Source organism: Globicephala melas, chromosome 15 (assembly GCF_963455315.2).
Source record: "Globicephala melas chromosome 15, mGloMel1.2, whole genome shotgun sequence".
Classification (NCBI taxonomy): Eukaryota; Metazoa; Chordata; class Mammalia; order Artiodactyla; family Delphinidae; genus Globicephala; species Globicephala melas.
In genome coordinates this window covers 12,586,360-12,614,006 of record NC_083328.1, presented here as the reverse complement: position 1 = coordinate 12,614,006, position 27,647 = coordinate 12,586,360, and the positions used below count along the sequence as shown (strand labels likewise).

The 27,647-nt window shown below is 47.8% G+C and overlaps 1 protein-coding gene across 2 annotated transcripts in view; it reads right to left on the bottom strand.

The window, feature by feature from the left end:
- AUTS2 (activator of transcription and developmental regulator AUTS2) overlaps positions 1 to 27,647 on the bottom strand; it is a 1,124,169-nt gene that overhangs the window by 295,625 nt on the left and 800,897 nt on the right. For both annotated transcript variants that reach the window (XM_030871940.2, XM_030871941.2), the window contains exon 5: positions 24,058 to 24,087. In XM_030871940.2, the coding sequence (XP_030727800.1) occupies positions 24,058 to 24,087 (30 nt within the window). The remainder of the gene's footprint in view (positions 1 to 24,057; positions 24,088 to 27,647) is intronic.

Below are 27,647 nucleotides of genomic sequence, written 5' to 3'. Positions count from 1 at the left end.
CGGGGCTTGTTTTGAATCTGGACTCATACAGCTTAGCTACTGTCCTGGTGACATGGGCGTGAAGTACACGAATGTCCTCTCACAGGCTGGGAACTCTGCAGAGAAACACACGCAGTTCACACCCAGAGTGGAAGTTCCCTGTTTTGAGACCCCAACATCTTCCATTTCTCCTGGATGCCTGTCCTAGAGTTGTCCGACCGACCACGAGGAACTACACTGCGCCTGAAGGATTAGTCGACATCATTCTCCCATCACTAACGGCCACGCAGGGACAAAGCTGTTCTCTCAGAATCTAATGAGGGAAAGGGAAAAAAAAGCCACATGACTAATGACTTAAAATGTGAGTTTTGATTACAAACAAGGGTAGGAGTACGGCATTTGTCCTTCCGCCCTTTTAGGTTTAAATGGAAGGCAGTCCTAACTCCCTCTCCGCAGGGGAGACCATGCAACCCAGCTGATGGAGAGAGCCCCGAGCTGCCTGATGTGTGGACTGCCAGCTGCCCACATCATGCTGTTTCTGATAAGCCCATGTTGGGAGCAGCTGCAGAGGGACAGGCAGCCACATCTGCCTGGGTCTCCCCCTACGTCCATCATGGCAGCTGTCCCGAGATTCCGAAATGGCCTCTTGTTAGCTGTGCAGAGAGGAGCAATTCCGAGCTCCTTCCTGGCAGTGGTCCGTGCTCGAGTCAGATACAGGAGCACCGTTGTCAAGAAGCTGCAAAACCAATTCTGGGTGACACAGTCTAGCAGGAAAACACAGCACCCACCAAGCAAGGATGGCTTGCTCGCCATTGGATTTATTCCTACGGTACGGTCCCCAAGGAGAAGTTCCTGAAAAGGGGCGAAGAAATAAATTCCCACCAATTGCTTGGAAATGTCAACAAAGGTGGAAGACACCTCCCCTTCCTTCATGCTAAAAACAACGACTTCCTGTTGAAGGAGCAGAAGAGAAGAGCCATTCACCTACTCACAAAGGCTGGCCACTTGGCAGCCACCCAAGAATCTAAGAGAAACCTTGAATTTCAAAAACATAATAGACAAGGGAGCCAGCTTAAGAAAAGATTTCATCTATCAGCTAACAAGAGGCTGGAGTCGTGGAGTGGGGTATTCTTTATAGTCGAGAGGCCATGCTAAAAATCTCAAAAATGTACAGAGGACCGGGGGCTGGGGGGGGGGGCCCTGGAGAGACGTTCTTAGCGTGGAACAGAGGTTGCCGTTTCAAGGAGGCTTATCATTCCTTCTGACAACCTGACAGAAATGTAATATAGAAGTTTAGCAATGTGGGCAGGTTAAATTACATGAGGCAGAGGGAATCATTTCACTGTGAATTGAAGTGCTGCTGTGGGCGCCCCGGGCCCCGGGTCCCCAAAGGAGCGGCAGCCTCAGGGAGAGGCAGGGCAAGGCGAGCTCCAGGGCCCGTGCTTATGAAGCAGCAGCCCTCGAAGGGGCAGTTCAGATGCTGGCAGGCTTTGTGCTCAGCCTCTTCTAGGCTCCTCTCAGTGTCCTGGAAATGTGAGGGGTGTGGCCGAGGGCCCTTAGAAACCGAGAGGCGGACAAGGTGAGTCCAGTGGGTGCTCCAGCAGAGCTCTCTATTCTCTACCGCCTCTTACACCTGGGACGGAACAAAAAGGGCTCTTCCCCATAGTGATGCTGACGATTCTGAAGGGCCTTTTAATCATCAGAGAAAGATTAAACGGCATTCAGTAAAACCTGAGTTATGCACACCTAATTGGAATCTATTAAAATCATGCACCTGGGGCTTCCCTGGTGGCGCAGTGGTTAAGAATTCGTCTGCCAATGCAGGGGACACGGGTTCAACCCCTGGTCCGGGAAGATCCCACATGCCGCAGAGCAACTAAGCCCGTGCGCCACAACTACCGAGCCTGCGCTCTAGAGCCTGCGAGTCACAACTACTGAGCCCATGCACCTAGAGCCCGTGCTCCACAACAAGAGAAGCCACCACAATGAGAAGCCCGTGCACCGCAGCGAAGAGTAGCCCCCGCTCGCCACAACTAGATGAATGCCTGTGCGCACCAACGAAGACCCAACACAGCCATAAATAAAATCATAAATAAATTTATAAAAAAAATCACGCATATGCATCTCTGTAAGCGACACATCCCCATGAGACAGACCAGTGTGTCACCCACCACGACGGATCCTGCGCACACTCCAGTCCATCTGATGGAGGAGAAACTAGATACCCAGACACCTTCTCCTCACCAGGAAAAGAAGCGATGGTCAGCTCACTGAATGTTAACTGTGCCACGATGTGGACCAGAGAAGTCAGAGCTGCTTCCGCGTGGTTTTGTGACTGGCCCTGGTCCTGCGCTCAGAGCTGCCCCCCATCGGGCAGAAAGGCCCCCCAGGCCCGCTCCAGGGAGGGAGCACGTGGCCGAGGTGTGGACACAAAGAAAAGGAAATGCCTACCGTCGTGACTTCCCGACTTAAGGCGGGAACTATAAAGCACCACCCACCTGTGGATGCAGCACGTACTCCCACTCACTAAGACGATCCTGTCAGGTGGGTAAAACGACCCCTTTTCTAGATAAGAAAACTGAGGTGCAAGTTACAGGCCTACAGCTGTTGCAGTCTGCAGTGCGCTGTGCTGCCGGCTGTAAAGGGGGAATATGGCTGTCTCCTCACCCCAAACAGCTCTGCTCACCTCTCACACTCACACACACACACACACACACACACACCCCTCTCTGGAGGAGGCATCTGAAGAAAACTGAGGCTGTTCATAAACACTTGACTTAACAGCTTCCCCGAGGGACGGAGACAACTTCTAGAGCGGCACCTGCCAGGCCTCCCGGGCAGCCTCCGTCCCCAGGCCGGGCTGCAGGGGGACAGGGCAGGGGAACGAGGCTGCAGGGCTCTAAGCAAATCACACTTCATGCTCCGTGGTCCCCTGGCTGTCCACGTGCAGCCAGGTGAAACCAGGGTCAGAACTGACATCCAGGGCAGCTGCAACTGGGAGGAGAGGTCAGGAAGGTGGCGGGAGAGAAGGTGGGCGGCCCTGCTGTGTGGGCGTCTCCGGCTGTGAGTGTTCCAGGCCTGGGGGCGGAGGCCTGCCTCTGGAAGGAGCGGTGGTCCTGCCCTTTCCGCGGAGGGTTCTGCCCGGGCCACCCCTTCAGTCACAACCCCGCCCGGCTAGCAGCTCCTGCCCCTTCCAAGTTCTCCCATCCTCTCTCTGTGATTTGCAAATCTGGCTGACGCTGGTGTCTCTGAACACTTTACAGTAAATGGGCATTAATTAATGCTCAATGACAATAGAATTTCTCCCAAATTACACATGACACTTGCATTCAGAGCAAACATGTTCATTTGGATAGATGTTATCACAGTGAGCACCACAAGAATTTACAACGATTTGCCAAGGATAAGAAGTACACTCTCTTTAAGTAAGAGTTCTCTTTAACCAAAAGAAGAGTAAAAGCTTTTAGGAGTGGTTGTTAATCAGAATAACAATCTGGCCAAGGGCTGTGTAAATCTTCCATGAGGATGGACTTGGTGGTAAGTGGCTGGTGGGGGCACCAAAGCTGAGGCAAGCCAGGCTGACTGCGGGCTTTCCGTGCTGGGTGAGGAAGGACACCGAGGTTTTGTCAAAGCGCCTGCGACCTGCTCGCCTGTCTTATCCATCCGCACAACAACCCAGGGAGGTAGGTTTCAGGCCAGCTTTAAACCTAAGGCTACCGGGGTTGAGAGGGCATGAGGTAAGTGACAAAGATGTCACCAAAACCAGGTTTGCCTGACCCCAAGCTCGTCGTTCTTTCCTAGAAACTTGTGTCTCTGCTGGGCGAATGGTGCATCAGAAGCCTTGAGGGTGCTTTTGGAAATACAGACCTTTCCTGCGCTCCGCCTGGAAACTTCCTACCTGGAAACTCTGGCATCAGAATCCCCAGAAATGCTGAAGCGTCCCTCTGTGGCGCCTCAGGGGTGACTGTGGTGTGTGGCCAGGTGGGGACCCTCCTTCCACGCTCACGTTCCTGTCTAGCCACCTGCCCAGGTGTCACATCTCTCCTTCTGCTCTGCAGGCTGCCACCCTGGGCTTGAATCTGATCAGATGAAAGAGCTGGGGCTGGCACAGATGCTAAGGGCATCTGTGCTCCTCCTCTTTGGTCCTTGTCATCACCATCCGCATGTCCAGGACCAAGGCCACCGGGGACAGGGTGGCCCAGGCCTAACCACAAGCACGAGTGGAAACAAAGTGCAAAATTAGGAGCGTCCCCTCTCCCCGCGGTCTAGAATGTGATAAGGACTTCCTAGTGCCCACAACTCCCCTGATATTCTCCATTTGTTACTGGAATTACACCCAGGGACGTAGTGAGAGTGGTGTCAACATCAGCATCAAAGGCGCGTTCCTAGTCAAAATTTGAAAATGAAGATAAACAAATGACAACACAGACTTCCCTGGCGGTCCAGTGGTTGAGACCCTGCGCTTCCACTGCAGAGGGCAATGGGTTCAATCCCTGGTCCAGGAACTAGGATCTCACATGCTGAGTGGCGCGGCCAAAAAACAAACAAACAAAAAGGACAACAACTAGTGAACAGAACGTGTCTGAGCATCTGTGGTGGGTGTGGCTGAGAAGGGAGTGTGGAATCAACAGGGGATCCAACTCCCTAAACCTGGTCAGAGCTGGGAGGCGGCAGTGGGCCCCACTTAACACCGACAACGGTAAAAACAACTATCATGTCAGTAACTCCTGTAAACTGCATTTCACCTCTTCACCACAGCCTTGGGAGGGAACACTTCCACTGAGGCTCTAGAGAGGGTCAATGGTTTTTAAGTCACGCCAGCAGTTGGTTATGAATTCTAGGCCTTCTGAGTCCAAACCTTAAACTCACTTTCCTCATCTGTGGATCCCAGAGATGGGTAGAGAATTAGGAACTCAACAACTATGGTGGTTTATTGGTTGACTGAGCAGGGAAGGTTTAAACAGAGAAGTTAAAATAGTGTCACCTCCACAAAACAAGAGGGGATACTCATTCAGACTTTGCAATCTGACCACATCAGAAGGTCTGGAGACCCACACCCTCTGAGACTGTCACTGTTGTTTGTTTACCCAGAAGCTATTCCCACCGTTTCTCTCTTGCTAACAGAACTCTTAAGGCAGCACGATGCCAATGCCCAGGGACAGTCACGATGAAGCAGGGAAATCCAGGCCCTCTTTACCAGGTACCTGCTTTTCCCTTTGTCCCTGGAATGGACTGTTCTAGCCACAGAGACGTAAAAGGCCCTTGACCACCTGCCTCCTTCTTGCCTGCCTTGTATGTGTTCTGCAAGGACCCGTGAATGTTACCTTGTAAGAAAAAAGGGTCTTTGCTTATGTGACTCATAAGCAAAGATCCTGAGATGCGGAGATTATCTCAGATTATCGGGGTGGGCCCTAAATGCCATGCCAAGTGCCTTCGTAAGAGAGAGGCGGAGGGAGATCAGAACACAGGAGAGGAGAAAGGTATGTGAAGACAGAGGTGGAGGCTGGAGCGACGCGGCCACAGGCAGAGGAAAGCCAACAGCCAGCAGAAGCTGGAAGAGGCAAAGGGCGGATTGTCCTCTAGAGCCTCTGGACGGGCTGCAGCCCTAATGGAGCCTTGATTTGGCCCCGTGGAAATGACGCTGAACTTCTAGCCTCCAGAACTGGGAGAGAAGACGTTTCTGCTGTTTGAAGACGCCACGTTTGTGGTAATTTGTTGCAGCAGCCACAGGAAACTAATACACCGCCAAAGCCACCGAGAGGCGTTCTGTCACTACAACCAAACGCGTCCTCAACCCATCTCTCCGTCATACTCGGAGGACTCACACAGGGACTGCTCCCGTGTCTCACCGTGAGAGAGACCTCTGGGGACCCACAGACGCCGGCAGATCTCCCTGACCCCAGCCTCACTGACCTTGGTGCTGCCACCTTACAGAGAGCACACCTACCACTAAAATCCCCAGCACTGCTTCACGGGCGGTGAGTAGGTGCAGCGCACCCAATGCCCACGCCCACTGGAGCGGCCACCCTGGCAGGCAGGGTCCTCAGTGCCCTCAGCCCTAAGTACACAGGACACTCTGAACACCTGCTGGGACCAGAGAAAGTGGCAGCTCCTTGGTACACATCACACATGAGGTTCTGTGTTAGCAACGTTGTAAAGAACATCTCTTGGGGTTGGGAGTCCAAGATAGGGAGGAGGTAGGGAGGGAGAGAAGGGCCCAGACGTTGGGGAAGAGACTTTTAAGAAATCCTACTCTATACAATAGGGGCAAATTCAGCAGAAATTTACTTAAAAGGCTCCTCAAAAGGAAAAATGGAGCTTAAGTAGAGCAGGAACCTTGGTGAAATCTACTTATAGATTATAAAGGCTGCCTTTGCCATCAGTCTGCACTTGGAGCCCATCACATGCTTTTTTGGGGCGTATCTCCTGCTCCTCCAAAGCTTGGTGATTTCCTGCTGAATCTCTCTCTGCAGGGCCCCCCTTTCCAAATTTCACTGACCAATGACATGGCCATGATTCATCTCTCTCTGATCTTCTGCTTCTTCAAGACATACACATTTGGGGTCCTATTTCTTAAGAGATCTGCTCCTGGGGAGTTGACTGACTTCTTGATTGTAAGGGATTCAATGCTAATGTGCATCAGGGCCTGTTTTTTTTTTTTTGGTTTTGGTTTTTGGCGGGGATGGGGGTTGGGGAAGCAGTGGTGGGGGTAACTGTGTGGAAGAGACTGAAATCTGAAATTTACTGAGTACTTATTACAGGCCATATCATTCTAGATGTTTTGTATCCAGATTAAAAAACAAAAACATTAGCAGCTCAGAGGCATTAAGTAAATTTCCCAAGGTCAAGTCACATAGACTACCTCAATGGGAGTGGAATGGGGATCTCACCACCTTACCTTTCTAGGCACGTCCTCTGCCCATCTGCTTTGTAGACCTCATGCTATCTGACTTCCACAGGGTCCCTCAGGACCACAACCTCTTGGAGCTATGGCCTGGGTCTGCAGACTGCACAGTTCATGGTCTTTCTACAAAAGGCTAGCTATCGTATCGTGAAGAGCTCAACCAGACACAGAACACCTTGGCCAGTTTAAAAGCACGTTGTCTTACCATTAGGCAAAGACCACAGTCTATTTACTGAGGCCAAGCAGCACTGATGAACACTGAAATTGTGGGTGAAAGTATGGTGAGAAACAGATATTTGCATAGTCTCAATATATCTACCCATAAGATCCTAATTAACTTGAAAGGGAAAAAATAGTAACTTTACAGTGAGGAACCTGGTAGATGTCACTTTAACTGAGTGATCCCAGTTGCAATTACCAGCAGGAAGACTTCACATGCCCCCTGACGTGATGCACTGAGAAGGGCCATCACGTCCATGGTTTTCCTGCCAAGATGGCATAACCTCAATCTGATCAAGAGAAAACATCAGATAGACCCAAATCGAAGGATGGATAGGCCACAGAATAACCTGCCTGGACTCTTGAAAAATGTCAAGGTTATGAAGGACAAAGAAACAATGAGGAACTTTCCCAGATGGAAGGAGGCTAAGGAGACATATGACAACTAAATGCAGTGTGGGATCCTGGATGAACCCCAGGACCAGAAAAAGGACACAACTGTGGAAACAGGTGAACTTCGAATAAGGTCTGTAGATTTAGCTAACAGTAGCATATGAAGGTTAATTTCCTGATTTAAATAATTATACTATGTTTTTTGTTTTTTATTTTCTGGTACGCGGGCCTCTCACTGCTGTGGCCTCTCCCGTTGCGGAGCACAGGCTCCGGACGCGCAGGCTCAGCGGCCATGGCTCGCGGGCCCAGCCGCTCCGCGGCATGTGGGATCTTCCCGGACCGGGGCACGAACCTGCGTCTCCTGTATCGGCAGGTGGACTCTCCACCACTGCTCCACCAGGGAAGCCCTGTACTATGGTTTTAAAAGACACAGCATTAGGAGAAGCTGGGTGAAGGGTATATGGGAACTTCCTACACTATTTTCATAAGTCTAAAGTTATTTCAAAATAAAAAAGTTAAAAAAAATGCCCCAAACCAAAGACCCCTCAAACACCACGTACTTTCGTAAAGGATTACCTTAATGTTAGAATTTAGGTTGCAACTGCTGTCTCAGGTGGGCCCTCTGGGGGTCTGCGTACCTACCACACAAGCAGTCACTTATGTTGTGGCTTTTTGAAGCTGGTCTTGAAGGTCAAGGTGGCTCCGTGTGTTAGAGCCTAGGGGTCCTGAACTCGGGAGCCCTCACCCTGTACTGCTCCCAGGGTCAGCTCTGCCTTTGCGGAACAACTTTGGGTCACTTAGAGGAGGAGTCTGAGATGCTGGCTCCCAGCAGGCATCAAGTCCAGCTGAGTTTTTAGAGGCTGATTATTTCACTTTCAAGTAAAGAGGATAAGGAGAATGGTGGGACACCCAGCTCTCCTCTCTCTGCACAGTCTCCTTTTGGGTTCTGAGATCAGTGTGAAGGAGGAATGGTTCTGCTAGCTGTATGTTTTCCTTTCCTTATCTTAAGCCAATGGAAGCAGCCCCTACCTTGCTTCCGGTCTGAAGCAGCCCGAAGCAGATGGCTTCCTGTGCCACCAGCACCACCGCTTTGTTCCTCTGCCTCTGTGTGTGGCAGCCAGGGGGCTGGAGCTCTAGTCTTTAAGGGCCCTTCCAGTTCTGACAGGCCAGGCCAGCCAGGCCCTAACGAGTGGCCCCAGGTGGGATTGCTGCAAAGCACTGGTCTTCAAGACTGGCTAATCCTGCGTGTCCAAGGAAGGTGAATCAGCTCTCTCTCACCTACAGACCAGAGCATGGAAGCTGAGCTCCCGGAATGAGCCTGCTTTGGTTTTCTTAAAGAAAGCTACGGAGTCTGAGGATACAAGTGAGTTACTGCTGGGTCCAATGGAAGGTAGATGCTATGTCACTAACGATGATGTTGTGCCGCTCCTATACTGATCAGAGAAAGCGTGGACGTATTATCACTAAAACATTAGCTTTTGCCTCAGTTCATCCCCTGTTCAAGTTCCTTGGCTGTTAAATTAAGATTAAACGTTCTTTCCCCCAGGGTGTTCGTTACAGGTTTAAATGAGCTACTGTATGGTGCTTTAACACACTTGGCACAAAAAACTAGACAGGTCACACAACAATGTGAATGTACTAAACATTACTGAAACGCATGCTTAGAAGTGGTTAAGATGATACATTTTATGTTATGTATGTATGTTTTCCCGTGGCTAAAACAAAAGTCATTCAGTGTATCATTGAAAGAAACCTACACAAACATCAGGTGCTATGATTAATATAGTTATTTTGTTCTGAATGGTTATCATCATCTCATCTATTTCTCCCTAAATTACATGCAGACAACCTCTCAGTGCTCTGGCTGGGCTCCCACTCGATCCCACAGCTCCAACTATCTCTGAAAATCAGATGGCTCTTGGGCTCCCAGACACTAACCTATCGTTCTACTCACTTCTGCACTGTCAATGTGCACGGTCTCTTGAACCCACGCAGCAGAGGGTCCTGCAAGCCACGCCCCAAACCCATGCTCTCTGTATCCCCCATCTCAGTCTCCGACCGGTGATATCCATCAATACCCACCCAGTCAGCCTGCTTGAAACATGACCCCCACATCCGAGTGGTCACAAAATCATGACAATTCCACTTTAGAAACGCTCCTCTAAAAAAAGGGTACAAATGAACTTATCTACAAAACAGAAATAGAATTACAGATGTAGAAAACAAACCTATGGTTACCAGGGTGTAAGGGGGGTAGGGATAAATTGGGGGATTGGGATTGATATATATACTCTACTATATATAAAATAGGTAACTAATAAGGGCCTACTGTATAGCACAGGGCACTCTACTCAATACTCTGTCATGGCCTACATGGGAAAAGAATCTGAAAGAGAGTAGATATATGTATATGTATAACTGATTCACTTTGCTGTACACCTGAAAGTAACACAACATTGTAAATCAACTACACTCCAATAAAAATTAAAATAAATAAATAAAAAAGAGAAACGCCTCCAAAATCTAACTCCTCCCTTTCCCATTACTTTAGTTGAGATGCCCCTGTCACCTCTCACCCAGCCTATGATGACAACATTCTCTTCGGTCATCTGGACAAAGTCTCCCTTCCTTCCACCTCATCCTCTCACCACTACCAGAATTCTCTTCCAAAAAGCCAAATCTGGGACTTCCCTGGTGGTGCAGTGGTTAAGAATCCGCCTGTCAATGCAGGGGACATGGGTTCATGTCCCGGTCCAGGAAGATCCCACATGCCGCAGAGCAACTAAGCCCGTGCGCCACAACTACTGAGCCTGCGTACCACAACTACTGAAGCCCGCGCACCTAGAGCCCGTGCTCTGCAACAAGGGAAGCCACCACAATGAGAAGCCCGCGCAACGCAACAAGGAGTAGCCCCCGCTCACTGCAACTAGAGAAAGCCCACGTGCAGCAACGAAGACCCAACGCAGCCAAAAATAAATAAATAAAATAAATAAATTTATTAAAACAAACAAACAACAACAACGAAAAACAAAAAGTCAAATCTGATGTGTCATTTACCTACATAAAAGTACCCAGTGGGCTCCCATCTGGATCAAGTCTAAACTCTTATCTTGCCATACAAGGTCTGTTTATACGGAGCTTTTTATATCAACCTATGTTTATAGTCACGTATAGTGCCCCCAGCCCCTACCATGAACCTTTCTCCATTATAAGCTTCTCTCCATATACCAAGACTTTCACACCTCTTCGCTCTTTGCAAATAATAACCCCATTTGCCTAGAGTCCGCACCCTCCTTGCCACCTGGCAATCACCCACAACCATGTGTTTCAGCAAGATCTAAGCCAAATGCCTCTTCTCCTAGACAGCATGGTTCAGACGTCATGCTATTCCTCAGCGTGCACTGGGCTGGGGGGCAGGTTAATAATTCATCAAGGTACCTCACAGCTTTCTCTTCATTTAGACCCTCTATCTCTGAAGGCTTGTTATATCTTTGTCATCTCTCCACTCCTAGTTCCCAGGACAGTGCTTGGCTCGGCACGTAGTGAGGGCTATGAACTATGAGCGAAAGGTGCTATGACTGAGCTTATTCACTTCCAAGCTTTGGAAAATCATTTCAGCAAGGTCGCCTGTTATAGTTGAAGATGTCCCTCACTGGACACAAATTAGGTACTCTGGGATGACCATAATTCCTTTGGACGAGTAAGTTACATTTTGTAGCCTGGATAAGTAGTTTATTAACTGGCATCTCAGTGACGTCAAAGACCGCTGCATCTCTCACGGGCTGTCTTGCACTTGGGCGATAACTCATCATCTACTATATCTAAAGTATTAATGAATTCTGGGCTATTCTGAATACAGGTACACATGAATCCCTCCTCTATAAAATCCTGTGCTCTTCTATAACTTTTAATAGCTTAATTTAAGCAAGATCGACCCAATCCGTGCATGGCACTTAAGACAATTCTATGAAAATCTAGGTAACTACTGTATATAATTGAAAACACGTATTCATATTTCAGAGCCTGTAATCAGTATTAAATGCTCACTTTGGATGATGGTCAAGGCAGCTTTGGCAGCTGGCAAGAAGGGCCTGTGAGCGCCTGACCCACCTGGCGGGAAGGTCAGGGTGTGCTTCACAGACACGTTGTTCTCTCCCGCCTTTCTGGGCCCTCTTCCCCCTCCATACAGACTTTCCGCCAGAGCAGCACTTTTGGACAACATGGCCCCTGTCTTTCTACCCACAGCTGCTTGATCCAGGCACGAGCACCTGACTTTCAGCTAGGTCAATCCACAGTCCTTTCCAGAGAACCCGTCCCCAGAATGCAACCCAGCCCGACTCGATCAGAATCCTATCCTTGGATTTTAGTAACTGCAGTGGGAGAGGAGACAGTCTCTCTTCCACTGGCTGAAGCCGAAAGGTGCCACGCTCAGGAGGATGGTTCATGATTTCTACCAGTAGGAGAAACCAAGTCTCACAAACAGTCAACAGTAAAATGGGTTGTGCAGAAAGAAGAGCCAAGACAGGGAGGGTACTTCATCCCCTGTCCTGTGCTACCGAAGCCCAGTTGCAGAGCTCTGCCCTTCTGATGGCTTGGTTATTTCAACACTTACTTGTATTCCTAAAAGTCTATACGTTTCCCTATTTTTTAGTTTGAATTTAATTTCTGTTATTCGAAACAAAAAAGAATCTTAAAAACAAAACAAAACCCTGCTAACATGAACACAGCCCAAGTTGTTCAATCTTAAGAGCTTTAAAATGAGCCAATGGCTTCACGAAGGCTCTTGTAGGAGTTCTGTGGTAAGTCTATAAAATGTGGAAATCACGTATTTTATTTAGCTACAGAAGGTTGATGAATCCTTTATACAATGAATAAATGCTCTGTCATTGATTTATTGAGTAAACTGCATTTTTTTTTGCATTGTTTACTCGTCTTAAAGAGGGCCTAACTGCACACCATTAGAGGTTCGGGAAGCGGTAAGGGTACAGGTGTAACTCTACATAAACAAAGTAAGTCGTCCACACATGCTGCCGCGCTGTCTCTGGGGAACACATTATTCAGAATTATTGCTGTGTTCTAAACAGACCAGCTGAGAGGGATAATCACTTTTCAGTGACTTGATCAATATTTTTGTTCTTCTCCTTTACTACTTGAGTGATTGGCTCTAGGGCCAGAGGAGAAAATCAGGTCAGTCCCCTGGACCTACTGCCAACTAACAGGGAAGATCCCTGTGTGTGCTTGGGAGCCCAAGGAGGGGAGTGGGGTCAGGGAGCACGATTCTTAGGGCGATAACTTAATTTCAAATTTCTCAATGAGAAAAGCCATGCGTATCTATGGCTCTTCTGCTGCAGCATTTAAAAAATTGCCCTGAGGGTACAAGGTATAACTCATTTTATGTGTGGTTTATTGAATAAGTTCATGAATTTATGACCCCACCACATATACAGCCAAGGGGAAGAGCAGCTTGGCCAGTCTGTCTGGGAGCGGGGACATCTCAAGCTCCAAAGAGAGAGGGATGATGGGGCCGGAGACGTGGAGAGAGGTCGTTCTATAGTGGAACAAAAGATAATGTCCACACTTGAAGGCTCGTGTGAACATTCTGGTGTCCAGCACTCAGGACCCACCGATATGGAATTTGTGATGATTTTACTGGCTGGCAGAGTGGGCCCTGATCTGCGTCCCACTCATTACTGGGAGACGAGCCTAAACTGTCCTTTTAAGCACACGATTCAACGTAAGTTTATTAAGCCTTTCCAATAAGAATAAGAAAGAGGATGCTAAGCAACATGAAAGAACGAGGCATTTTGCCGGGCCTTTTGCTTACCCTTAACCTAACAAAATCTATGCCTTTCAAGCACCTTAGAAGCACCGTTTGCATGCAAGTAATGTACTAACTGCAAATGGGACTTATTACTTAATTAAAGCTCATCACAGAGCATCGTTTTTGAGCAATATTTTGTTGGATGTTGGAATTACAACTGAAAGGGATAAAATGCTGTTTGAACATTTCCTTTTATTCCAACATATTACTATTCTCCCTGGCCTCTTCCTGTCAGTCCTCAGGCTTATCAGAATGTGGCACGAGGGAGAGCTTGGTGGTGAGGAGTGTTGCCTTGCAAGCCAGACAACCTGGCTCTGCCACCAACTGATGCAAGACTTTGGGCTCGTTACATAAGCTCCCCGTGACTCAGTTTCCTCATCTGTAAACTGGGGACAACACCAGCACCTACCTATTAGGGCTGTAGTGTGGATTACACAAGTCAATACACGTAAAGCACACATACACACTATTTAAATAATAGTTATTATTATCTCTATATAGCATGCAACACTAGAAACCTTCTAAAATTTGAAGTCATTGAGATCTGGATAAAAGGTAAGAATCCCACCTCTGCCACCGTTAGGATATTAGGTAATTTACCTCTTTGATCCTCCATTTCCTTCTAAGTAGAAAGGGGTGATTGTGCCTATATTTTGGTGGGTTGGTGTGAAGACTGTCTGAAATAATGTGTACAACGTCCCGGTCAACGTTTCTAACTGGGTTTATGAGACTATCAGGCTGCGTGGATGGACGTGGATCCCATCACACGAGGACCCATGCTTCCTTCCTCTCGTCTGATCCCAGGCAGACAAGGACAGTAACGATCAGCCCAAGGCTTGGCAGGGCCTGGCGCGTATAACCCTGGGCTCTGCTCGGAGAAGGAGCTGCTGCCAACCTACGCCTGGGGGTGAGGCATCAAGGAGAGGGAACAGGGTGCAGTGGGTACGGTGCTCAGCCCCTGCCTGTACGCACAAGGCAGCCATTCACCTGCCGGCTGGGGATGTCCAGAGACACACACCTACAGCCTGGCTCCCCATCATTCTTTCCCTGGCTCCCTTCTCAGGGCATGAGGAGAGCAGCCCCTGCTCAGACAGCCTCCCCGCAGCACGTCTGTGCAGGAAGCCACGGCCCTTGGGCTCCCCGTCAGACTGCCTGCCTGAAGCACACGCTGGAGCCAGGGAACTTGCCTGAGAAGGCAGTAAAATTTTAATGCACTCTGTACCGTGGTCATGTCATACTCGGTTATGGCAAATAATCCCAGATGCCTGCAGAGGTAAAATGGAGCTGTAATGTGCTTGCCTCCTAACCCGAGCTGACAGCAATGATGTACGACTACCATTAGCGGAAAATATCACTTCAACTAACCCATGATCCAGCTCCGCTCAGGGTCACATTATCCATGAGGAACAAATTACACTCCCAAAGTAAATACAAATTTTCTACACGAAATGGGTACAAAAAAAGGGAAGGGGGTGATCCATTCCCTTTGCCAGCACACTGCTGAGTGACACAGATGATAAAGGACAGGACAAATCACTGGCTGACAGAGTGCTGTGCTGCAATCAGCTCAGCCGGCACGCACTCGAGCCGATAAACACTATATTCTCCCCTTAGTGGCAAAGACATAATCTTTAACACAGAGACGGCTGCTTCGGGTATCTACCACCATTCGGGCTGCAGGAACACCCCCAACAGCGTTTGCCATCAGACAAGGAAAGGCCCTGTGATCCTGATGGATCCAGAGACCCTCTGCGGGGATGGGAGTCAGTGTCTAGGGGTGCGCAAGAGGGTTCTTGAGGCAGCAAAGAACACGGAGTGAAATCGCGTTGGGGGCGCAGTTCAGGAGCTGCGGTAACACCATGACCCTTCTCCTCTGTGCTGGTCACGGGAAGAAAACAGTCTGGAGAGATCGTACGAGATGCAAGAGGCTCTGGACCAGGAGGTCCAGCACTTCCCCACCTGCCTGGGTGACTGGGACAGGACCCTCTTCCTTTCTGGGACTCAGATAATCAACAAAGCAACTGCCAGGTACAGAACTAATATTTACAGGGCGCCCACTGAAGTGTCAGACATATACGAGGTGTGGGGTGCTTGCTAGGAGCCAATGAGTTAAGAAGGTATTAAGTGTTTACACATAGATAGACACTAAAAGAAGACCGAGTGTCTTGACCAAACGTGGCCCAGGCTTGTCTGCGGGCTGACACAGCCTCCCTGTCATCACTCATGGTGGCCCACAAGCTGACACTGCCACTCACCTGTACGAGTAAAAACATATACCTTGTAGTTCTTGCCTCCTTACCTTGGACAACTGCTTCCCATGTTAAAAAAAAAAAAAAAAATCACATTTCAGAAGAGCTTGTACATCTGAGTTGTCAGTGGACCCAACTTGTATTTATCCAATGTTTATCGAGCAACTGTCACTTTTGGATTTTTAGAAGCTGGTGGGTTTGTGGGTGGATAGGTAGATACAATCCAGGTTTCCCGTAGCACAAGGAGGGCGCAGCACAGACAGGAAGGTGGCAAAGATTCTCAAATGGCACCTCTGGGCATACTCCAACTCATCCTCGTATATAGGGAAAAGAGCCCAGAGCCTGGAATCTTAAGACACTGTGTATCTCAGCTCCATTACCTCTCAGCTCTGAAGTTTCATTTCCTTTATTTGTAAAATGACACGTGCCTGAGAAGATAAAGTCCTTGAAAGGACCTATCATCGACTTTGGCACATTGCAGATGACGAACAGTGAAGTATCTAGGGATACACGTAGATTCCCACAATAAACAAGCAGGTCATATAAAACAGCACATGTAAAAGTGTTCTGAATAACACAATGTTCTCTACAATGTAAAGTAGTGTTTCATCTTATTATTTCGTTATTATTATTGATCCTAATCGCATTTGTTCCCTGCTACTCATAAACGAGGAGCATCTACATTGTTTTTAACCAAGAAATTAGGGAGTTGAAAAATCATTAAGGGTCCCAACGAGGAAAGATGAAGCCCAAACTGAGTGCCCTGGGTACCACAACCACCCATGCCAGGGGTTCCTGGTCAGTCCTTACTTCAAATGCTCCATTTCACTGTCTCAGTAAACATGCATATAATTGGCAGACTAGGAACCACACCTGGGGTTGGAACAGCAGTGGAGAAAGCTACTCTGGTTAGTAGGTATACAGCCAGTACTTCTCAACATGACCCTCATGAGAACCAATAGGGAAAAGCTCTAGAAGGAGGCCAATTTGATCTTCCCAGTTGTAACTTTGGAAAAAAAAAGGAAGAAATAATATTCATGTATTGAATTTGGGGACTTATGAAAGTATAAAGTTTGGCTAATTACGAATGCATTCTAATACAGAGATTTTATTATCTTTATCATACCTAGGTATGGCAAAGTTACAAGGAGTAATCACCCATAATTATAGATCACCATCTGGAAGTTGCCAAGGGGGGATTAACTAAGACACTCACACCCACACACAAATACACATGTGTGTGACCAAAAAGAAATTCAGACATCTTTAATGAGGACAAACATTCTCTAACCCAAATGTAGAGTAAGATAGCCTCTTCTGACAACCAAACAGCGGTCCAGGCCATACTTACTGACAAGCCGCCAGTTAAAGGCATCACCAGTACTAACGCCCCTGCTCAGGACCTCCTTCTCAGGTGGCTCAGGATTCATGGTCCACTTCATGAGGCTGGAAGCCACCCCCTCCACCTCATTCCTCCTTGGCTTTGCGACATTCCCTTCAGCTAAGCCATAAAATCCAAGCCAATGGCTCATTCTAAGGGAAAGCAGCTGATCTTTTCTCTGGGAACGTAGAATCATATATTCAATACTGGACGTTTCCAGAAGAATTCCTTTTATAGGTCAAATAATACTCATTATTAACTCACCAATCAAGTAAGTTCTTGAAACATACTATGTCAACTAGTTCTTCACTAGCTCCCATGCTCTCCTAAATAATGTAGGTAATTGAGGAATAAGATTAAACTAACTGCTCTGCTGCCTATTGGCAAGTGCGTGGTGACAGACCCAACAGAGTCAAGCAACTCTGTCAAGTCCATGTTGGTTCATCAGTAGGTACTTGAAAAAAAAAAATAAGTGAGTTGTTGTGAATGACTAAATGAAAGAATCAACAAACAGGTAATGACCTTTGTTTAGACATTAGGCCCATAGTAAGTTTCCTTTAGTTACTTGAAAGAGTCAACACAGATGTGCCTGGACCCGTCCACACTATGTTTATTCACTGTTAGGAATCTGAGAGAGGTGAACGAATGGAGAAATTTTTTATATAATCTTCCTTCTACCTTGGCAAAGAGAAAATATACTCATGTACATTTCCCTCTGGGTCTGCTGTGTTGTTGGGGCCTAGGTAAATAGCTACATAGAAAATGAGGATGTTCAAAGCTGCATCATTGACTGCAGCCCCATTTTATAGATGACAAAACTAAGGCTCAGCAACATTAGGTAATTTGTCCAAGGCCACACACTTGGTTAGTGAGAAATGATAAACCAGGTCTTCTGAGTGTCCTTCTCCATTACCCACCCATGAGAACAAGGGAACATCCAGAACCCGTTCCTCTCACTATTCATTCTAAGAAACAAGAGTTTAGCTGAAGATGTTTGACCAATTTCCAATAACTCAAGTATTCATTTTATTGATTTATATTTAATAAATAATCTAAATATTTATATATTTATATAAATAATTAAATGTATATATACATACATGAAACCTGTGTCTTTTTCAGGTATATGACATGGTTGTAACGGACAGATATTCTACATGCACATTTAATGTGAGTGAAGCAATTTTTGGTTTGGCATGAAAACGCTACGATAGGACAAAGGGAAGAACTTAATGAGAGGGTTTAAATAATAATAATATGCAGTAGAAATTAAATCCAAGGATGGTATCAATAGGAATTTTTGGTGGATAGGATGGAATTAAGCCAACTGGAAACATGGCGATGTTGGAAGGACAATAAAGTGTCATTTTGACCCAGACCTAATCTTGGAGGTCGAGTGGATGGGCATCATGGGAGTCAGACATCCAAAACAGCCCTTGAAACTCAGCCAAGAACTGCAGAAATTTCCCAAATGAGGTGGGAAATTCATAAATGGCTTAGAAGTGTCTTATGAGAAAATGAAACTATAAAAGAAATTTGTTGGGAGCCCAGAAGATAAATCCTGGGATTGATATGAGGTGCACTCAGGTGTGAGTACCAGTTTTCTGAAGTTGTTTCACTTATCCCCTCCATTGGGAGATGAGTATCCAAAAAAGGAAACGCAAATTTTGCAAAACAATGAACATTACTGAACATTAGGGACATAAAGACCAGAACTTGGGTCCCTACTCTTCTCCTGGGCAATGCTTGTACGCTTTGCTGCTATGAAACTGGAAGGGAGGAGAAAATTCCTTTCTCTATCTGCAGTGTAGGACAGCATCTCTAAGCTGTCTCCTGATCAGAGCATGTCCTGTTTCAAAACCAAGGATGCGGGTTCTACAAGCAACAACGAAGGCCTTCTGAGTTTGTGGAATGTTGCTGAGGGTGCATAATTTTTACCAAGTGTGAAACGTGGCCGATCGAGGGATGGGACTCTTCCACTATAAGCACAAGCCGCATGCCCTGTCTTTAGTTTGACAGCTCAGCAGTTTCTCAGTCCTTCAGGAGCCAAGTTAGGCATGTGGTTTGTGTTGAATTAGGAACACAAGCCTCTGTTGGTTTTTCTGCTGCTTTTCTTAGAAACTGCCCCCTTCTCACACAAGTGAATACAAAATGATCAAACACAACAAAGTTAGCTTGAATTAAAAAATTAGAATGCATCAGAAATTGTTTGCATGTTAAGGGAGAGGGAGCTGACATGGGAACTCTGTGGTTCTGCATCTGCAGTTAGCCAGCGTCCCAGCAGGCTGTCCTGGGTACTGGTGAGCAAGACACGGGGACCAAGCAACCTCCTCCAGGTGGTCATTCCAATCATTAAAAGCCCAGAGACAGGAAGCTGCAATCAGGTGTAGTGTTAAAATCTTCATAAGGGGGGCTTCCCTGGTGGCGCAGTGGTTGGGGGTCCGCCTGCTGATGCAGGGGACGCGGGTTCGTGCCCCGGTCCGGGAGGATCCCACATGCTGCGGAGCGGCTGGGCCCGTGAGCCATGGCCACTGAGCCTGCACGTCCGGAGCCTGTGCTCTGCTACGGGAGAGGCCACGGCGGTGGGAGGCCCGCGTACCGAAAAAAAAAAAATCATGAGGAACAGGAGAACGGCTCATATCTATGAAGAGGTTGTGTGTGTGTGTGTACTGCATGCAGTATACACCACACATCTACAAACATAAGCACGTGGGGTGCGCGAACACACACGACACCTCTATAGCTTTCAGGACTTTCTCTTGGGCTGTCAAAATGTTAGAAGCATTAAACAGAGGAAAGTAAATGCTTCTCTTTGACATCTGTAAAAAGGTAGTAGTGCTCAAAACCAGTTGTATAAAAATTATCAGGAAGCTTTTAAAAAAATACAGATGCTGTGGCCCCCACCCCAGATAGACTGCATCAGACCCTCTCTCCTGTGCTGGGTATCTGGGAACTGACAGTGTTTGGCTTGTGGGACGAGGGCTGTACAACCCACTTCATCACCATCTGATCCCCCCAGGCCGGCATGCTTGCTCTTGACTCCAGGTTGCGCCCAAAGGAAAGCCTGGTGTTTGGGGTAAGGAATTTAAAAAATCATCGTTTGGGGACCCTTCCAAATTTCACAACACTTCCGTTCAGCTTGTGTCAGGAAGAAGTGCCCTAGGGGATGAAGGCTGAGCCCCGGGTTCCAGTGGAAAAAAAAAATCACACCTCTTATCCTCTGGCAGGTTTTCTGGCAAATCCTGAGCTTTTGGAAGAGAAAGATAGCCTCCCTCCTTCCCCAAGCGATTCTCCCTCCCTGCGCTCCAAGGAAAACTAGTGGAAGTTAACATTTACAGAGCACTTACTATGGACCAGGCACTGAGCCAATTTCATTATTACAAAACTCTAGGTGGAGCTGTTGTTACCCCCATTTGGCAGATGAGAGAACCAAGGCTTGTCCATGGCTCCAGGACAGTAAGGGGCCGTCAGAAACAAGCCCAGGCCATCAGACTCGGAGGCCCAAGTGCTTGACCACTGGCCGCTACACCTTCCAACCAGCTCTGTCACGTGGCCCACAAAATACACAGGGAGAGGGTAAATGGAAAGAGAATTATTTTTCGTCTCCACATTGATTTCATAACCAAACGGGGGGTGTTTCTTAGCACAATAGGCTGCTGCCAGTGGTAGAGAAAGAGAGGAAACAAGAGAAAATATAGGCCAAATATGTGGAAATATGCATGTTGCCTCTTTGTTCTCATGATACCAATTCATTTCCAGTGGGGGATTGGAATAATTGCTTAACTTGGGTGATTAAGGTGTCAAGTGCTGCCTCTTTTCTTTGCACTAACTGCAAAGACGAACAGTCCCACATCTAAGACGCAGTGTTTCCAGCCTTCTCTAATCTGCCACCCAATTTGTACCAAAGTCCTCCAGGTCCGCTGACATTAACGTGAGATGTATTCACGTGGCTGTGAGGGGAGGGTAAGGGATGTTTGCCCAGTGTCTCATCAAGCCTCTTCCATGTATAAGAATGCCTCCTGCACTTATGGAAAGCTCTGCTTTTCTAGCCCCTTTCGCAGTCCCTTCCATGTTAATTAGTAAGGGTATCATTTTATAAATTACAGCTTCGTATCAGAGGAAAGCAGAGTTTATCCTAATTCAGTCAGCTGTGTGAAATACAGTACCCTAACTTTAGACCGCCAGTTCTGCAGATCCCTACAGAGTAAGAGAATGACAGGTCTTCCTGAGAGAAATCCCAGCGGGTCCTTGCAAGTCTCACTTTTGCCTCTGACAGCATCCCTGGCGGGGTTGCTGAAGGCATCCCAGGACACGGAGTGGCATCTTTTCCACCACTAGCAATTCAAATTTGAATGCGAATCCTCCAAGCAGCACATGAAAGCAGCCCATGTTAGTCTGGGGCTCTGAGGGGGGCCCAGGCGAGAGGCTCCGGCACAGGGGAGGCTGACAGGGGCCCAGGCTCCGGCTCGGAGGAGAAGTCTGGGAGGGTAGTGTTAAAGTCGATGATAAACACCAGACAATCTCAGTCCAAAAGGGGAAGCCTGACAGTCTTAACTGTAACAGGGCCAAGCAGGCACGACTGCAATTACAGAGTCTTGACTGTTCCTGCCGGGAGCCCTCTGGAGGAGAGCCGGGTGGCAGGGCAGGGACAGATGATGTGAGTGCCGCTGTGAAGCAGCTCCCGAGTAAGAAGAAGAGGACCTGCAGGGCCACCACAGTCCACAGGAAAAGCGACTGGGGTGTCCAAGGCAGGAAATGCACACATGTCAGAGGACCACTCCCAACGGCCCTCTGTGCCCCGTCATCACTCCTCCCGCGGACTTGCCTATGGACACCTTATTCTCCTTCGTTGTCCTGAAATCACCCCGAAGTTGGAGCCGTGGGTGCTGGCTACCTTCCCACTGCCCATTCCTCTGGGCCGACACTTCGCTGCTTCCCACACTCAGAGGTGAAAATCTGGGTGGCAAAGACTCAGGGACTCAGATCCCAGCAAACAACTAGTTGTGGTACTCTCAGGATGCAGGAAACACCTTGGCCCCCAGACACCTCTGAAAAGCACAGGCGGCGCTGATAATTCTCGACATTACCAGAGTTAGCGATCATCTAGACAGGGGCTGCTGGACACCTGAAGAGAGTCTGAGGCAATGGACTGGGACTCGGTCCAGGCATCAGGACTCGTACAGCTCCCGGGGCTTTTGCAAGCGCAGTCTAGGTTGACACTGCTGATCAGGACACCTAGGTGGAACGCAAAACTGAACGTCCTGGCCGCCTTCTGCCACTGCTGGAGACGGTGACACTTCCTGAAGTCACACTGCCTTTTAAGGAAGGAAGGTCTGCTTGGCTGTGAAAGCTTGAGGAAGCCTCGTCCCCTTGGAGAAGTACCACTCACTTGGAAAAGGGAGATCAACGATCACCTGGAAAAGATCTCCAGCAGTGGCCAGAAGTACCAGTCCCTCCCCGGATGCCTGCGACGCCTGATGGAACGAGATGACTACCGCCCTGTGGGATGTGGCCCGGACGGCTCTGGGGGCCAGCGAGCTCGCTTGAATGCGGAGCCCCTACGTGCCTCTGGCACCCACGACCCACTGGCTGCCTGAGGCACTGGGGGACCGACTTCCAAGGAGCTAGGACTCCTGGGGGCTGGAGAAAGGAAGCTCCTACTTGTCAGTTAAACAAAAGAATAATCCACAGCCCCCTTTCCAGTGTGTACGTTCACTGTCATCCAACAGCCCATTACCATGTCACAGCGCAGCGCACCCTTCCATAGGTCACTTTGTTTAAAATGACATGGATAATGCACATGTCAGCAAGCTGACAGTCCTAGCCGTCCTTCAGAGATAAAAACCTCAAGGCGAGAGCCTGCTCTTATCTCGGGGACATGCATTGGTCTATCATCCAAGTCAGGCAGAACATGATTTCTCCAGAGAGCACTTTTTTCATTTCCTGATTTTAAGGAAATCAAATAAGCACCATTTGTCTTCATCTGAATATGCTTGACCTGCTCAAATGATGATGTCTCGCATTTTATAACGGGCTACATATGCTGAATTCAAATTAACGACAGCACAGAACAAGAGCCTTTAGATCTCTCTTGGAGGCTGGCAGCAGAGAAGGAGGGAGAATTCTAGGCTTGACGGAAAGATCCTACCAAATACTAACCACAGGATTCTGAGTCAAATCCGCCAGCACGTAGGAGGTGAGAGTCAGAGAACAGGGCTCAGGAAAGCCAGCTGTGCGGGACAGATCCAGAAGCTGGGGACGGGAGGACTGGTACCTCCCTCTTGGTGCCAAGCAATATAGAAATCACGGTATTCAGGTAACTCTTTTCAAAATACATAGAGTGGGAATAAAATTGGAAAGAAATTTGGTTGGGGGGTTGGGACAGCTAGAAAGAAAGACCAAACAGACAAACAATCCCTTTGCTTCAGGCGGCAGAATGTTCACTTTACCAGGTTGTGATCCTATCTTCCGGAAGCCCCCAAATCGAGCTCCTTTTCTTGATCCGTGTCGAACTGGATACAAAGAGGCTGATGGCCATCAGCCTTGAAAGAGAGCGTGTACCTGCTGGAAGGAGTGCCCTCCCCCCGACCACCCACCTGGACGAGAAGAGAGTGGTTCCCGCCTGACAGCCCCGGCCCACCTCTCCCCGCATGAAGACACTCCTAGAAACAGACGATTAACATTTCTATCAAGAAGACCGATATGTACAGAAAAGCAGGAAGAAGCATATGGGTCAGTAAAAGACATGCAGGAACGACATTATAAATGCATACATACTAGCAGGTTTAATGTCCCAATCAAGGATAAAACAAGAAAAATCAGATGGCTATTAAAATAAACAATTTCCTCTTTTAAAAGTTTCTATAAAGTGAAAGCATAGTGTCACATATATGCAACATTAAAGGGCTTACTTTTAAAAAGTGGGGCTCACAAATTCAATGTTATTTCTTATCACAGGCAATGTCACTGTGTGAATAAAGCCTGTCTCTGCAGAAGAGAGGTGCTGCCAACATGCAGCTGGCATCCCCTGCCCTGAGGCTGTGAGAGGGAGACGCGGTGTTCATGGTGCTTGTGTACTATGCCCACAGTGGGGGGATGAAGGGGGGCTTACCTTCTCTTCCTGGTCACTATCGCTGTCACACTGAAAAGGAAGACAAGAGAAGAAGCATTAGTGCAAAAATCGAGTATGTTTTTGCTATTACTACAGAAAAAACAAAAAAAGCAAGACATGTAAAGGAAATAGGAAACGTTGTCTGAGCTAAAAAGTTTCTTCAGCTCAAGTGCTGTAAACAGAAACAGAAGCAAAATGCCGAGAAGTTGTTCTGTTGAATTCATCTGATGCCGGTGCTCCGTGGCTCGTTCTGTGGTCAGTTGGTCACACCAGTGAGCACCCCCTGCTGCACGGCGGAGCCAATTGGGCCATGAGACTAAGGTAAATCAAGATTATTCAATGGGATTCAGAGCGAAATCAATTTCTTAATGGAGATGTTCTACCTTCAGCTAATGTGAACGGAGCCCTCTCTCTCTCTCCTGGTGCTTTTCTAGAGGAAAAGAGGTAAACCTTTGGGCCCTTCATTCTCTCATCTGGGCTTTGAAAGAAACAGAACACGTTCAGCAAGGCTCACACTTGTGATCGCCCAGAGAAAAGAGGGAATATTCTCTATTAAAAACATGTCAAGAACAAGAGGTCAGGGTAACAAATCAATGATATGGGCAAAAAAGAAAAAAAAAGTTTTAGGGCAGGAGACTCACACCGTATCTAACAGATTCCAAATTCCAACTGTTGACTTCGGTTTCAGAAGACCAGAGAATGATAGTTAACTCAAAGCTTTGGGTTCCTCATTAGAAGGAAAGGAAAAAAAAAAAGAACACAAATTTTATTAAAAACCAAGAGTGTTTTGTTATCTAATATTTGATATTTTTTTTCTTTTTTAGGTCCTCTCTCTACTCTTCCCAGTTTTGTATCTTTGGGCCAAGTATGTCCACCCAGCTAAGCTTATTTCCTTATTTTTCAAAGAAAATAATGATGTTGGGTGAGATTGTCATTAAGACGACAAATTAATTTCTCCAATAATATGTGTTGAAAGCTTAAGCCTTATGACAGGCTATAATGAAAATGGAATCAAAGATTCTGCTCTCATGGAATTAACAGACTTAATATTAGTTAATCGAGTTTAATAGACTGAGACCTAAATGATGTTAACAGAGAAGCAAGTTCCGTAATAATAACTAATATTTGTGAGCGCTTACTACGTGCTATATACCATGCTAAGCATTTTACCTCCATTATTTTATGTAGTCTTCCACAGATCCTAGAAAGTGAGTCTTACCACCCCCACTTCAGAAGTGAGACAACTGAAGCACAGAGAGATGACGTAACTTGCGAGAGTCACGAGAGTACGCAGCAATCGTAAAACTGAACTTGAACTCAAACCAAATGTGAGTCTGCAGCTTGCCCCCTTCACCATCACAGGACACTTCCTCTTGAGGATGAAGTTTAAACTCCTTCAAGTGGCATTCAAGGCCCCGGGCAGATAGCCCCCAAACCACTTTTCACACCGCCTGTTTCCAGTATTTGATTTTTAAAAAGCGGCTGTGTTCTGTCAGAGTAAACACTCAGCATGTAAATACAGCCATTCGTTCACGCAGCAGCCCTTGATGAGCGCCGCAAGCTGCTCAGACATTCAGTCAAGACGCAGGACTGGTCCCTGAGCAGCTTTCAGTGTCACAGTCGAGGTACCCAGTGTGACGTGATCAGAGATATACCTACTCCGTGAGGATGAATCTTCCGTGGGGTGGAGGAGAGATGGTGTGCCGTGGGGAAAGGCCCAGGTCACGGGGAGGCCGGGTTGGCAACCCTTACAGTGTCTAGACCAGCACGGTGCATGGCTTGAGAAAGGGCAGAACAGATGGCGGAGCAGTTCTGAGGGGAGAACCAACAGGGCTTGATAATACATGGATGTGGGAAGCGAGTAGGAGGGACGAGTTTACGATGATGCCAAGGTTCTTTAGCGTGGCCACCTGGACAAGGGAGCTGATGCAGCTAGGAACAGAAACAGGAAATACATGTGCTCATAGGGCAGCCACTGCTGGCTCCACACCCACAGCCATTCACAACCCCCTTCTCCCTAGTCTGTACCTTCTCCTGACATTTCGAGATTGAAAAAGCCAGATATTCTCTCTTTCCCAGCTTTCCTTGCAGCTAAGGGTGGCCGTAAGACCCACTTTTGGGCCTTGAGGAAATGTCTGCTGAAGGTTCTGGAAAACCCCTTTCTCCTCAAAAAAAAGGAGAAAAGCAGGAAGCACTGCCTCTTTCCTCTGAACATCACTGCATGAGGATGTGATGTCCAGATCTGTGGCAGCCATCTTGCAAAAATGAAGCCAAAGGCTGAAGTACAAAAACAAGGGAAGAAAAATCCTGGCACAAGTGAGACACGTGAACCAACCTCAGAGCAGCCTGCCTCCCGACTTTTTCGTTCAGACAACAATAAGTCACCTTATTGTTTAAACCACCATTAGGGTGTTTTCAGTGCAAAGTAACAAAACCCCCATCCAAATGGACATCTTGCTGTATTAAGATTCAATTTGGGGGCTACTTCTTTCCAGCCTAAGCTGTCTGTACAATCAGCATCAGGAACTCACACAGCAACCTCATGGCCTGGAGAGCTGTAACATTTTCTGCTCTTCCCACTGGTTCCTCAATACCACGGGTTTATCAGAGGTTTGGTGACAGTGCTTTAACCACTGCATTGTCTTCAACCAGGCTCCCAACCTCGGATCGTCTTAACTTACTTTCTTCTGCCTGATGAGCGATTGCTCTGTTACAATAAGTCAGGCCAGCTGAGAAAGAAAATGGGTGGGATGAAGACCCTGAAGGCCTCCAACAGCAGACGGATGAAGAGCAGCCGTTCTCCTGACTGTGTAGTTTCTCCATTGCCTTGAATTAACTTGAGGTTCCCAAGTTCCGGCACATTTTCAAGAGTGACAAAGCATGAATCAGGAGGGGTGTGCAAGAGAAAAGAGGATTTTGCCAGGCAGGCTCATTTCCCCAGATGTTCACAGCCCGCCTTGTGAGGTACTCAATGGCAGCTGAAGGCCGAGGCAGAGGATTTGCCCGCCCCCCCAAGGACCGGTGTGCAGGGGCTAGAAGGAGTGGGGAGGACAGCAGGGGCAAAGAATCACCACTGTCCGCGCCCCTCCCCCCACCCTAACAGCGGGATGTCCCTGGGAATGGTTATTTCTATCAAAGTGTCGAGCTTCCTGCTTTCCAACAGTCCAGTTCTAATTTCAAGGTCCACTTAATTCTGCATCAAGTAATTACTGATATACCCAGAAGCACCTTGTCTCCAGAGTTAAGCATATGGTGAAGAACTGAGACCTACTGGTACCCATTATGGAAGCAGCACGGATGCCAAGCCGATTAAAAATGCTCAGGCTCCCCACACAACATGCCGGGTGAGTGACAGCCCCTCGACAAGGCCAGTCACAGAGTCTGCCAAAACAGTCTGTGCTGCGCTGGGGCCCACATGGCGCGCTGAGAAAACAGTTCCATTTCTGGTATTAAATTCCCATACTGACCCGAGGACTTTGCCGTGAGCTCAGCAGGAACACACCATCCAATTTACAGCTCCGCTCTCTGGAGCCTCGAGTGCCAGCCCCTGGCAGAGACGAATGATGGTCAACCCCTCCAGCTCATAAATT